This window comes from Natrix helvetica (assembly GCF_964273705.1).
Source record: "Natrix helvetica genome assembly, chromosome: 7".
Classification (NCBI taxonomy): Eukaryota; Metazoa; Chordata; class Lepidosauria; order Squamata; family Natricidae; genus Natrix; species Natrix helvetica.
The window spans coordinates 28,153,800-28,168,388 of NC_138558.1; the positions used below are offsets into that span (position 1 = coordinate 28,153,800).

Below are 14,589 nucleotides of genomic sequence, written 5' to 3' on the forward strand. Positions count from 1 at the left end.
TTCTCCAAAAGATTTAAGGTTTATGGTTTGATCCTTTCAACACATAACCTGTTTCAGACCAGATGTGAATGATTATTAATGTGCAATCATAAGCTCCCAGGCCCTTGCATTTTCTTCAAGCTAAACATATCCATTGCTTTAAGGTCTGATAGAAGTTCTGTTCTTATTTTAAAGGCTTTTATTTAGATTTCCTGTATAGAACACGATTGTGCTCTCTTACAATGTATATGACCTTAGCAGGGCATTATAATGTACTATATTTTTCGGACTATAAGACGCACCGGTGTATAAGGCGCACCAAGATTTCTAAGAGGTAAGTAAGAAAAAAAGTTTTTGCCTTCCCTTAGCCCCCAGCAGCATTCTGCAGGCTTCAGCAGGGCTGGAGAAAGGCAAAAACGCCCCTGTTTTTGTGAAAAATGGCCCATTTTTTGCAAAAAATGGGATGCAGGGCGGAGGCCAAAAATGGCTGTATTCGTTCGCTCTTTTAGGGGGGAAAAAGGTGTGTCTCATACAGTAAATAATACAAAAATCTTACTGAAACTCTTTTGGTACATTGAAGCCTAAAAGTAACAATAGGGGAAAAAAAGAACCACATTTAATGTGTTCAAATTTGGCATTACAGGATGTGAAAGCAGTCATAACCCATTCTATCCAAAGTGCAATGCATTCTATTGGAGGAGTCCAGGTGTTATTTCCACTATTTGCACAGTTGGACTATAGGCAATATTCCTCGGATCAGCCCGACACCACTCTTTGGTAAGAATCTTCATTCTCACTTCAAATTGCCTTTCATTATGGGTGGTCTAAATGTTAGACAAAATACTGCATTCTAATAGTAAATAATTTTTATATTTGATCTCTTAGTGATAATTCCGTAGCAACTGCACTAATTTTGGAAATGTTTGTGATGATAGAGTAAGTTGAAATCAAAATGCATGTTAACAAGATAGGGACACACATATAAATGTATCTGAGGTGAAAATACATGAGAACATGTTTAGTTTTTTGGGGGTGGGGAGGGGGAATTATCTCCAAGTAATGCAATTATATTGCAGCATGGAGAACATTATTTATATTTTCAAGGTTAGAGCATGTTAAATCTGTTGTGCAGAGAAGACCTTGAGATGAAGCCAGATTATTGACACTAAGTCTTCTACACAAATGTGTACATCATTCAGTAGCTATGTAATTTATGGAGTCAGGGAGGGGGAGATATGAAAAATTCCTCAGGGATGAATTCCGTTCTGTCAAAAGGTACACAGGGTTATTTTTTACACAGCTGCTGGTTCTGTCCAAGGAGAGTTTATCTTCCTGGCCCCAGTACTTGATCAGCGGAAAATGTCTTACATGCACAAACTACCATAGGATTGTTAAGAACAATGGGTGTGTTTTCAGGAATTGCTGCAGAAATTGTCCTAAAAATGCTTTTAGGATTTAGATGCAATAGCTTTCAAAAGCAATTGGTACTTTTGGTTATTGCAAATGTAACATTTTTAATGAGACATATTCTGGATTAGAATACATAATTCTCCAATCTACCCTCACCTCCAGTAAATTATGCAGCGACGTGAATTATTTGCTTTGGCTGCAATAACAATATAAATATAAATCAAAGCTATAATGTTTGATTTGGATCTAGATGCCATAGTATTTTACCATCTAAATGAAAATGTTATATTAGAAATAAGAGCTATTTCTTTTCTTCATCCTTCTGATTCTCTGTCTTTATTAAACTACTTGTTTTTCTAAAGCAATTGCAAATGTTGGCACCAAAGCACAACCTTTTTATTTACTGAAATATTTTAGTTAGCCAACGTTACCTAGATTTGTATTTGGTTCCTTCCATTTTTGTGGTATTATTTCTTGATTGAATTTTGTGCAATACACATAGTCATAACCTTCTAAATTGCTCAGCTGTCAGGCTAAAGAGTTGCTTAAAATAGTATTTGCATGTATTATTTTTCGAAATTGCATACTTTTAATTCTATACAGTTTAAAGTCATAATACTGGAAAATGAACTATATTTCATGACAAAAAAAGAGAGAGAAATCTATAGAACTCAGTTCTAATCTGCAATCTGTATGTATTCTGGTCCTCTAGACTCACTTTGAAGTATAATGTGTTTTAAACATGGCTCACTCTCTGACTCTCAGAGTCAGTTTGTCTTAATATAGGTACATTACAGATTGGATTATGTATTGTATGCAATAATGAAGCTTCTTCCTAGTGTTTAATATTTCTTCAAGGAGAAATACCAATGTTTATATTCATTCTAGTTATCACTCTTTGGGATTTCTATAGGGTGATAGTGGTTACTTGGCAAAGATGTGGTAAATTATGCAACTGCAGTAATTTTATTTGAAACATAAAAATAATGTAGTCTGGTGAATTGAGAAGAATGATCCAGTATCAATCAATTAACAAAAATGTGCAATCCTACTCAAACCCTAAACATGCTAATTTTTAATATGCTGCATCAATGCAATATGTTTTTCAGTTCTATTTTACTGGCTTTCATAATGGAGTTGCTGAAGAACTCAGTTGCTATGCAAGAACAAATGCTTTCTTGTAAGGGCTTCCTTGTAATAGGATACAGTCTTGAAAAGGTAAAAAAAAATGGTTTTTTTTTCTTTGTGTTTGTTAGTATTTTGGCCATGTTCATCATTGCTTAAGTATCTTTTTCCTTCTACAGTCTTCCAAAGAACACATTAACAGAACTGTCTTAGACCTTTGCCTTGCCTTTGCTAAATATTTGAGCAATTTACATAATGGAGGTCCCTTGCTGAAGCAGCTCTGTGATCATATTCTCCTGAACCCTGTAATATGGATTTATACTCCAGCCAAGGTAAGATGCATTCCATTTGTGAATGGAGCATAAAATAACTTGATTTTTCTTTTAGTACTAATGTGATATACGGATTCAATAATTTATTTTCCCATTCTTATGTTAAAAGATATACAGCATTTTGGAGAAACATAATATGAACTAAGAGATAAGAGATCCAGTTTAGTGTAGTAGTTAAGCAGTCAGAAACCAGGAGACTGGAAGTTCTAGTCTTGCCTTGAGTAAAAAGCCCAAGTGATCTTGGACCATTTGCTTTCTGTCAGTCCTAGGAAAGGGGCAATGGCAAACCACTTTTGAAAAACCTTGCCAAAACTGCAGGTCGTTGTCAGGCAGTCCCCAAGAATGAGACACAATTGAACAGAAGGGAGAAAAGTGAATTAATGATACAAATTAATGAAAAAAGTTTCACTTGTGAAACTGTTTTGAATATACAGCAGCTGTTTCAGGTGTTTCATGCTTAAACAAAAGTACATTGGTCTGAGGGTTCTGTTTCAGGTAAGTAATTAATAATAATTGATTACTACTGAATTGAACATTTTTGATAGTCTTATTTTTTTTAAAGAAATTGTCCCTTTCATGAAGAATTTTGCCATTTGGCTAGTTGAAGCAAGCTAATGTGGATGACCCTCTCCTTCTTGCGATACTTAAGTAAAAAAAAAAGGAACAGAGATCTTATTTCAACTTTTTACTTTTACTTTTTAGTATATGGCTTGGAATATTCTGAGTTTTAGTCCAATGAAATAGAACTTTTGAACTGTTTCAGATTTTATTCTGTGGAAAGCAGATCAGAGAATGCGCTTTGGTGGGTTGCTTTATTTTGAACTCAAACCTCCAATTTTTTTGTTTTGTACATAAGCCCAATATAGACATAATGTAATGATACGTCACAACATCAGACCTCTGAAAATCTTTGCAAATGTTATAAATCATATCTATTGGTATTAATTCCAGATAAATAAATGTATAAATAGAGCTTTGGAAGTGCTCATTTCTTTTGCCTTTATTTAATTCCCCATATATGCAATCTTAGTTACTCTCTTTTTTTAAAATTGGATGATACAGGTTCAATTGATGTTGTACACTTACTTGTCCACTGAATTCATTGGCATAGCAAATATATATAATGCAGTTAGACGAGCTGGTACAGTTCTATTGGCAATGCATACCTTGAAGTATTACTATTGGGTAGTTAATCCTCAAGACCGTAGTGGAATTACTCCTAAAGGTTTAGGTATGTATTTATTTTCTTGTTTTACAACAATACACAACATTTGCAACTGTGAATAAATTAGAAGCTGAAATAGCTTAATAATATCTTAATATTTATAGAATTTAAGCATAATGTGTGTGATATTGGGTGATCTGTATTCTTTTTAAAACTGCGTGTGTATGTATATGTATATATGTCTATGGCATTACTCTTATAGTTAGATATATGCAAAACATAATTCTTGAATAACAAATATACTAAATGTTGAATATTAATAAGTTTCAAGAAATATCCAAATGTTAAGTTTTCCTTCTGGAGCATGCTGTTTTGGTTATTATGGAGATAGTTTCAACATTTTCCAGAATGAGGTGGATTTACTTTTAGAAAACTTTTGACCATCCCTGGAACAGCCCCCCAAAAAATTAAGTCAAAATAGTCAATGAAAAAAATATCTGGTGTTTCAGGGAGTATTTTCTCCATGGAAAAATATGTTTTTTTCATATCCCTAGTAAAGAATAAACACGTCAAGATAATTAATTATACAAATGTAGGAAGGTGTTTTTAAATTAGTTTATTTAATTTCAGTCCCCCACCCACACATCCCCCAAAATTTGGAAATTCACATCAAATATTACAATGGATAAGAAATTCACATGGAATTTGCAGTATGCATTTCTGCTAAAGAGAGCCAGTGTGGTGTGGTACTTAAGGTGATTTCTATTCCACCTTAGTCATGAAGCCAGCTGAGTGAACACTGAATCAAACATTCAATTTCGGCCCTAGGAAGCAGGCAATGCCAAACTACTTCACAAATATTTGCCAAGAAAACTGCAGAGATTAGTAGGCAGTCACCAGGCGTTAACATTGACTCAACGGAATCCAAAAGGGTTGAAAACCAGTTAAAAATAAATTCAATACAATAGCAGAGTTGGAAGGGACCGTGGAGGTCTTCTAGTCCAACCCCCTGCCTAGGCAGGAAACCCTATACCGTTTCAGATAAACAGCTATCCAACATCTTCTTAAAGACTTTCAGTGTTGGGGCATTCACAACTTCCGGAGGCAACTTCTGTTCCACTGATTAATTGTTCTAACTGTCAGGAAATTTCTCCTCAGTTCTAAGTTGCTTCTCTCCTTAATACAAATATTATCTCTTTTCATAATTCTTTTGCTGTTGTAATGATGTCATCGTAAACCTTTTGGATCTCTGACTAACTCTTACCTGGATTCATTATTTAGCTTAACATATAATATATTTAGTTGGGTTTTGGCTTAGGACAGAGGTGTCAAACTGGCAGCCTGTGGGCCAGATGTGTCATGTGCAGGCCATGCCCCCCATCCAGTTCCGCGAAGGAAAAAACGTCGTGAAATGTCACGTGACGACAATGTGACCCTGTGAGTGGCTTAGGAGGTTCTGCAAATCCAAGCACTGTGAATTATATAGATATTATTTGTGACTTAGCACAGCATCAGCTGAGTGACTGGACCAGCCACTCCCACTTAGCCCAACCCACCTCACAGGGCTGCTGTTGTCAGGAAATTAGAAGGAGGAAGATGTGCTGGATATATTCATTGTCTTGAGTTATTTGTAAAAATAAAGGTGGGATAGTAATAAAACAAAAATTATTGCTCCGTATGGTGCATGCAAAACTTGTAATGCACAGTTACAACAAACCATGACTTAGTATTCTTCTGTAAGTAAAGGTACATGCCAAGGGATATTGCCTATTTGACCAAGAGACTGAAGATGGTTTGCAGTATTCAGAAAGAAAAATCTCAATAGCAGAAAATACTGGTCAGGGATTGGTGACATAAAAAGAAAGAGGGGGTAAGCCTGGTTTAAGCACAAATGAGGACACGATGAGCTGTTTCCAGAAATTAGAAGAAAAAAAAAGGTCAGAATAGTTTTTCCCTAGGAAATACATATTTCATATTTCTGACACACAGCTTTCCCCTGAAAAGGACTGAAGCAATCCACTGATTAAGTTAGATGAAAACATTCCAGCTTAAACATTTGATTTGAGTTTTGTTAAGATATTAACCTGATTAAAGCAAATCCATAATGATTGAAATATACCATGTGTTCGAAATAATAACATTTTCTTTAATATGCAGCATGAACAATTAGGAGTTACTTTAATTGCATTGTAATAATCACAGACTTTTAAGTGTATGATGTAATATAATGTATCTTTCATATTAAGATGGATCTCGGCCTAATCAGAAAGAAATTCTTTCTCTGCGAGCCTGTTTACTGATGTTTATTAAGCAGTTGGTGACAAAGGTAAGAAATCTTCAAATTGAGATTGTATTGTTCAGTTTTATTTTCTTACAGAGCTATTTGCCCTGCTTATTGTTTTCTGGAATTGTTAAGATGCTAAGGGAAGGGAACTCAACATCTAGGAATCATCATTCCAATGCAAATGGATTGCGGTGGTGGGGGGCAGCTTCCTGCTTTAGAGTGTACCTTATATTTCTGATGACTGGACATTTGCTGTAGGAAGTATAGACTATGAATAATTATGGTGAGGAAGAAGGTGCAGCCCTTTAAATGTCCATGTCTCACTAGAGCTGCTTTCTTCTTCAATTAACAATTATATATTATAATTTGGGAGTTCTTTCAGGCAAACATAAGCTTTGTTATTGAGCCACAGTCCTCTTTTATTGAGTAATCTGTAATTCATATAGCACACACACCCTTTAAATAAATGAAGGCTAAGAAAATAAATGAAGGCTACAAAATCCAAAGCAGCGGTGCCCTGGGCACCAGGGACCGGCTCTATAGACAGAGGTTTTTCTGTGGACTGGTGTGATTTTGTGTGCGCCTGCATCCCATGGATGGGGCTTCGCTCATTTGTGTGCTTTGGTTTTTGACATGCTGCGGACTGATGCCAATCTACAAACAGAGAGTTGGGAGCCCTGATCTAAAGGATCAATATATGGGGATGTATAGAATCTATGTGTGGTACATATAGTCGTAGGGCCTGTATGGAAATACTAATGCTAATACTAACTAAAAGTAATACTGAAGTCATCTATTAATGAATCCAAAATATTTCACTAGTATTTATGTTAGAGGGCTACCTTTCTCTTCTGCTTTTAAATACATTACTTGAATTACATTTCTCTTGATTTTATCTTTTAAGGACTATGGAGTGAAAGAAGATGAACTCCAGGGCATTCTGAATTATCTTCTTACCATTCATGAGGTAAACTAAGTTAGCAACCTGCTTCCAAGAAGCTTTTGAATAAAATATTCCCTCCTAGCATCCAATAACATTGAAATAAGAAAAACATGCATAGCATTGATTGAATCTACAGATATGATTTAAGAATCCTTATTTTGAAGTTCATTTCTGTAACAGGATTCTATAGGGTTCTTTTTTTATTCATTTCATCGAACTGGAATATCAAGGAGACAATGACAGAGAAAAGAACAAATCATGAAGCTATACCCACAAAGGATTTTTTTTCTATGAAAAACAAAAAACAATAATAATGCCATTTTAAATAAAATATTTCTGGATACATGTGAAAAATGTGCCACCTGCAATAAGCCGAGCCCTTAAAATTTATACAACTTGCTTATCCACAAGTAGCACATTTTTCATTGTATTTTGGTTAAAATGTGAGGGTCTGCTTATTTATGAATGGGTTTATCCATGATTATGCACCATCTGTATGGATATTTTTAAATGTATACACCCTGATAAACTTGTTCATGCATAAATTGAATGCAATTTTGAGAGTGAACTTTGCCAACTAAAATTCTTGTCTTGTTTGCAAGTATATACAAATAAATGCAATAAAGCAGTAAGTACAAGTAAGCATTGGTTACTATTGTAATTATCTATAGCTTCCTGTTTTTGTTTCAAGAAGTTTGATGCAAGTAGTAGTACAAACATTTATAAAGTAGGATATAGGTAAAGGTAAAGGTTCCCCTTGCACATATATGCTAGTTGTTCCCGACTCCATTTCAAAGCCTAAGAGGCAGCGCCATTGGAACTACTTAGAACTGCTTACATTTTCGATGAGACATTTAACACCCTCAAACATCAACATCTGTCTATTCCACTGCCCTGGGAAGGGACTCGGTAGGTGGATAAAAATGCGAAATCAAGCATTGTAATGAACAATTATAATAAAGTATTTTGCCCCTTAAACAAGGGGCAGAACAAATCAAGTAATTGCAAAAATTCCATTCAGTGTATGTGATTCACAATTTAACAGGCAATCTCTATTAACAACTAAAGCAAGCCCAAACACAGCCACCCTGCCTATGGAAAACATGCTAAAATATGGAAGATTGCATACACAAATTATGTATTGCTTTTATGTATAATTGCAAGATAGATACTAACCCGGGAATGCCAACATTAATATTATTATTTCTTTTAGCAGATATTCTTTAGCTATGATTTCTATTACTATTGTTAGGTTTTATTCTGCATGTGCTGTGTGTATACAGTCACATTACGGCAGCAAACATATCATGTAATCGTATTACTTCCTATTTTCACCACAACCACCACCTTATGAGTTGAGTTGATCACAAGGAGAGCAAATTGGCCCAGTGTCACCCAGCCAGGCTTCTAGACCAACCTCTTGACCACTTTTTACCAAACTGGCCCCATGTTCTCTCTTGAATCACAGTCCATAATTCTTCAGGTGCTATAGCTGTTATTTCTGTGCTTTCATTTTTAATTTACACTTCTTGATTTAACCCCTTTGTGTCTGGTTCTTAAGCTTTTAGATCCGACCTTCTTTGTCTTATAGTTTACTTGCATGACTTTTAAATGACTGGCTGCTGGGTTGACATTACTTGGCTCAGCTGTTTTTGAAATGCGGCCACAGCAGCCATTCTAGCCTTCCAGGAAGGAGGTGGGTTGGGGGCTGGACTGTCTTTTTGATTTGCTTCTGCTGGGCTTGGCAGGTGCCTGAGCTGGGTTTGGGCTGCATGCCAGAGTCTATGAAATGTAATGATGTCTACATATTTATGCTGCACCTGATCTCATTCTCCAATCTGCTCTGTCTTTGCCAGTTGGTTGGCCACTTACAAGAATTCTTTCTGCTTTCTTTCCCATCCCCAATGCCTCCTTATCCAATCTCAGTTTCTAATGTCCTCTGGTTATCTTTCTTCTGAGACTTCAGGTCTTTCTTCTGTCTTTTCTCCTTTCTTCTTTTCTTTTTCTTCTCTTCCACTTTTCCTCTTCAATGCCACCATAACTAGTTCCAGAGTCAAGCACTTTTAAAAGTCCCGGTCAATCAATTCCACAGGGTGGGGCCTTAAAGGAGAACAGGTAAGGGGAGCATGGGCTTTCCAGTCACTGCACATTCTTATTTATACAGTCTGCTTATATTAAACTGCTTTCTAAATATGGAGTGCATTTATTTAGTACTTTGGTCAACTTTGTTATTGTCAAGTTCTTAAAGTATCACTGGACTACAATATTATATTTATGCATTTTATAACATAGTTACTACTTGATTTTGTAAAAAATATGTGGTTTTTTTTTTGTATAGCAGTGCTATTCAGTTTAGAACTGAAGTCTGAAATAGTTTAGCAACACATTGTTTTATATTTTTTGTATAACAGGACATGTGCTGATCAGTGATTTTGGTGTTAGGAATCTAAAATAAAAAGCAGAAAAAGCTGTTATTTGCATAACAGTTTCCCTGTCATATTAAATTGCTTCTGAGTGTCTCTTTACTTCTGAAACTCTTTGATTTATAGCATGGAATAAGTGATTGTTTTGTTTAAAATATATCAAACTTCTCATGGGCCAATGCATCTATTTCCTTCGTCCTAATAGGGCCTGCTTTTATATATTCACTTTTTTTAGTGCTGGGAGTAGGGATAACTCTGTGAGTTCCTTAGGTTGGTTTGTATAGATCTGAGTTAAATTTTGATTATTATTATTTTTTTAGTTTAGACTGTCAGTTTTTTCTTACTACTGCCTCCTTTGGCTTTTATGACTTTCATCATGAAATTTCATAAGTATCCTTTCAATATTTCTTATGAATAATCATTACATGAATACCATTATGTGAAGCTGCATTTTGTATTCATTAAAAAAATTATACAGCCACCCATCTTGCTTTGATGACCGAATTGCTAAGAATAAATTACAACTATAACAACAAAACTTGGCAAGTTAGAAAAATAAATACTACAACATTACAGGTGGTCCTTGATTTACGACTTTTCACTTAACAACTATAATTACTATGGACTGAAAGGAAATCATGACCCATCTCAGAACTTATGATATCTTAGAACTTACGACTGCTGTATCACCCCTGCAGTGATACAATCACATTCTGGATGCTTGGCAATTGGCTGGCATTTATGACTGGTTGCAGTATCCCATAGTCATGTGAGCATATTTTGTAATGTTTTTGCCAGAAACTGCCAAAGCCACCCATTGGATAAAAGTGGATTCACACTTATGATCATATGATTCACTTAAGAATGAGGTTGATTTGCTTAATGCCTGCTGTAAAAACGGTTGCAAAATTGAGTATGATCATGTGGTGCCTCAACTTATGACTGCAATTTACAACTAAAATTCCAGTCCCAATTTTGGTCATTTTTTGAGGATTATCTATAATGTAGACGAGTTCTCAAAATTTTAATCTCACAGTCATACAGCCTTACAGTTGAGTTTACCTGTTTTCTTGACCCCATTCCTGAGGGAACAGCAAAGATTTTAAAGCTTTTTGGAAGACCTGAATTATTGGGGCCTACTCAGTTTTGGGAGGAATAGAGCAAACAGTTAGGCAAGCTCTGAGTCAGAGAAAGCACCTCTTCTGCTTCCCACTAGATGATACTGCTTCAAGAAAACAACTTGGAACATGCCCGCTCTGCCAGTCCTGTTAGGACTGGAAATATCACGAATGTGTCTCAAGCATCTTCCATTCTGTCTAATCCTAAATTTAACAAGTGCTTATTACTATGGTTATCAATGAAGAAAACACTATGTGTGAAACACTTTTCCCTTTGTCTATAACAGGGGAATCAAACCTGCGTCCTGCAGACCAGGTGTGTCACGCGCCGGCCATGCCCACCTCCGTTTTAGCGAAGGGGGGGAAAGTTGCAATATGTCACGTGACAACAACGTGCCGCCGCAAATTTGACACCCCTGGTCTACAATGACAGACGAGGAATCTAGTAGTAATTCATAAATTGATAAAAATATACAAAGTTTGAAATGCAGTATCAGCTTTAACATGAGTTTCTTTATACTTAGGATGAAAATTTAATGGATGTTTTGCAATTGCTTGTTGCTCTCATTTCTGAGCACCCCAGTTCTATGATTCCTGCTTTTGATCAGAGGAATGGATTACGGTAAGAAATAAACTCCAGTAGAAATAATAATCAGTTGAATTTTTGGTTATCTTGTCAGATAAATGTCTTTTGTTACATATTAATGTGGGGGTTACTTTGCATAAAATGCTGTCCTGTTACATATGTTTTGTGAATTCATATTCAAGAATGTAGTTTCAAAACAATAATTCTATCTATCTACCTTTATTATTTGAAATTGAAAAAAACATAAAAATCAGATCTGGTGACATGGTGACCCTGTTTACAACTGTCACGACCTACAACTGAAATTGTAAGCTCAATTATGGTTGTAAATTGAGGACTAACTTTACTTCTATCCCTCACTTTTCTGGATGCTGTCATATATGACTGGACACATGAATATAGACACATTAATAAATATTTACCTAACATTGTAAACTGGGCAAAAAGTTAGAAAAAGGCTGCAAATATATGGTTTTTCCAGTTTGTGTTCTCCATATATTTCAAAAACTATGTTTTAAAAAATATGTATTATTATTTTCAATAAATATTTGTGTTAAGATATTGAATTTAGTGGCTGGAACTGTAAAGTGAACAATAAGCCAGAACACACAGTTGTAGTTGATTAGTTAGAGTGCTGACTCACGCATGATGCAATCTATGCTATGATTGGTTGCTGAAGATATAAAGGGGGAGTGTCCATTTCCCCCCCTCCTTTTTTTCTTCTGCTTGTTCTGCTTGGTTTAGATTTACCTCGTTATGTTCCTGTGTTCCTGACTATCTTATATTCTTTCTTTTCTGGATAATGACAAAGACTTCTGTAAATTGAAATGATAAATATATTTATATAAAAGACTGCAAGTTTTTGTCAGTGCCTCCCGACTTCATCTGGACAGCTGCTGCGCAATTCCTTGACAATTTGCATTTGTCAATTTTGAACTAATATTTTCCTGTCTTCCTTGTTTGTGACCTTTTCCTATATAAATTCTCTTTCCCATTAAATAGTAGTGGGATTTGAGTTAATCATGAATATTTTTCCCCATTTTGATTCAGAGGGACCAAGTTTCTCAGTAATATGCCGGTTTGTTTTAACTACCACTGTATACAATAAGTATTATTTTATAAGTGTAGCTTGATGATTGCCTAAATAAACTATTTTACGCATTTACATTTTTAAAAAAATCTTTTTTTTTAAGTGTCATCTACAAGCTTCTTGCTTCCAAAAGTGAAGGAATCAGAGTACAAGCACTGAAGGTGATGGGCTACTTTTTAAAGCATCTGGCACCCAAGTAAGTATTAGATGGAAAGAAAAGTAAGCCATAAAAACATCTAACTCCTTAAATATCATTTTTCTGGATTAATTTCTATAAGTCCTTGATGTACAATCACAATTGGGGACTGGAATGTTGGTCACTAAGCAATGCGATCATTAAGCAAGTCATCCCATGACCAGATCAAATTTTATGACCATTTTGCTATTGTTGTTAAGTGAATTGCATGGTGTTAAATGAATCACGTTATTGTTACGTGAATCCAGCTTTCCCAATTCACTTTGCTTGTCAGAACCTGGTTAGGAAGGTTGCAAATCATGATTGTGTGAACCCCTAGATACCGCAACCATTATAAATGCAAACTGGTTGCCAAGTGTCTGTATTATAATCATATGACTGTGGGACTGGTTCAAAGGTCATATCCTTGAAGGCAGGTCATAAGCCACTTTTCATGAGCCCGTTGTAACTTAAAACCAATATTAAATTAATGGCTATAGTTGAAGGATTACCTGTAATTGATTTTATATTGTTGAAGGAGATATTTATTAATTATTTAGAACTGCAATAGTCAGAACTTCAGACAGAGGTCATGAGTCCATTTCTTCAGTGCTGTTGTAATTTCAAACAATCACTGAACAAGCAATCTACCTAGATTCCATTTGACAGACAATTAGACCTTGGCCAAATATGCATCAACTAAGCTTGCCCATAGTCTTTTAATATTTCCCTTGTTTTTCATTGTAATCAAACTGTAAATCTGTCATAACTTTCAAAGAAGCTAGAACATGATAACATAGTTTAAATTTATTTATTTAAAAATAAAAATTATTGCCCACCCATCTTATCAGACAATAACTCGGGGGGGGGGGCTTATAGTCATAGAAATATCTTTATTCATATACAATTAAAACATAAATAATTAAAATTAAACATTAAAATCTAAGGACACGTGGGGAAGATGAGGGCAGAGTGAGGGGAGGTGGGTTCTGTTGTTACTCAATCAACCACCTCCACTGTGCTGTTCTCCCACTTGGGCCTCAAACTAACTAGCAGAGCCACATCTTTAGGCCCCATATTTCATTTTCATATTATGAGTTCTTTGAAAGTTATTAACCGTACTTTGTTTCTGATATAAACATAGCAAGGTATTAATAAGCTTTTGAAATGTAGAAGCAAAGCAGGGGTTCCAAGTAGTTGTGTGTATGTTTCAATTTATTTTATAAAGACTTGATTATTTGATTATGCAGATTACGTTTCCACCAGAACACTAATTTTTAAATTAAAAAATATCTCTGAGATGAGACTTGATAATTTTCCTTTTTCATAACATAAAAATTAGCTACAAACCTAAGTATAAACTAAGACTAAAATAAATGAGCATGGGGGAAAAAAGGAGGATAGTTTTGATTTAAATACTGAAAATGATAGTTCTCCAAAAATATATTCAACAAGTTATTTATTATTATTTAATTTTCCATATAATTTTAGGAGGAAAGCAGAAATTATGATTGGACATGGACTGTTTTCTCTTCTGACTGAGAGGCTTACGCTTCAAACAAACTTAATTTCCATGACTACCTACAATGTACTTTTTGAGGTAAAAGATTTAAAATATGTAGCTAAGGTGATTTAATTTATACTGATAAGTTCCAGATGATAAAATTTGGATTTTGTGTTTCTATTTCAGAGAAATACTAGTTAGCAAACATCAATGTTACACAAATATCCTTAACTTGAAAAGCAAAACTTAATAATTCAATACTTAATTTGAATAAAAATGTTAATTTAATTAAAAAATACTACTTCTATTGTCAAACATATTTCAATATCATGAAAATAAATTTTGATTGGTATGATGTCATGTGATGATATCTGTATATGTATATGCATGTGTATAGAAAAAATAGGAAGCAGGAGTATTAAGTATGTTTGATTTCTTGAACTGTGTATTTGTGT

At 34.8% G+C, this 14,589-nt stretch overlaps 1 protein-coding gene across 3 annotated transcripts in view; it reads left to right on the forward strand.

Annotated features, from left to right (window-relative positions):
• Positions 1 to 14,589, forward strand: part of LRBA (LPS responsive beige-like anchor protein) — a 357,721-nt gene that overhangs the window by 44,299 nt on the left and 298,833 nt on the right. For all 3 annotated transcript variants that reach the window (XM_081959507.1, XM_081959508.1, XM_081959509.1), the window contains exons 11-19: positions 623 to 756; positions 2,499 to 2,607; positions 2,694 to 2,846; positions 3,909 to 4,077; positions 6,258 to 6,337; positions 7,200 to 7,262; positions 11,304 to 11,401; positions 12,559 to 12,651; positions 14,122 to 14,230. In XM_081959507.1, coding sequence (XP_081815633.1) covers positions 623 to 756; positions 2,499 to 2,607; positions 2,694 to 2,846; positions 3,909 to 4,077; positions 6,258 to 6,337; positions 7,200 to 7,262; positions 11,304 to 11,401; positions 12,559 to 12,651; positions 14,122 to 14,230 — 1,008 coding nt within the window. The remainder of the gene's footprint in view (positions 1 to 622; positions 757 to 2,498; positions 2,608 to 2,693; positions 2,847 to 3,908; positions 4,078 to 6,257; positions 6,338 to 7,199; positions 7,263 to 11,303; positions 11,402 to 12,558; positions 12,652 to 14,121; positions 14,231 to 14,589) is intronic.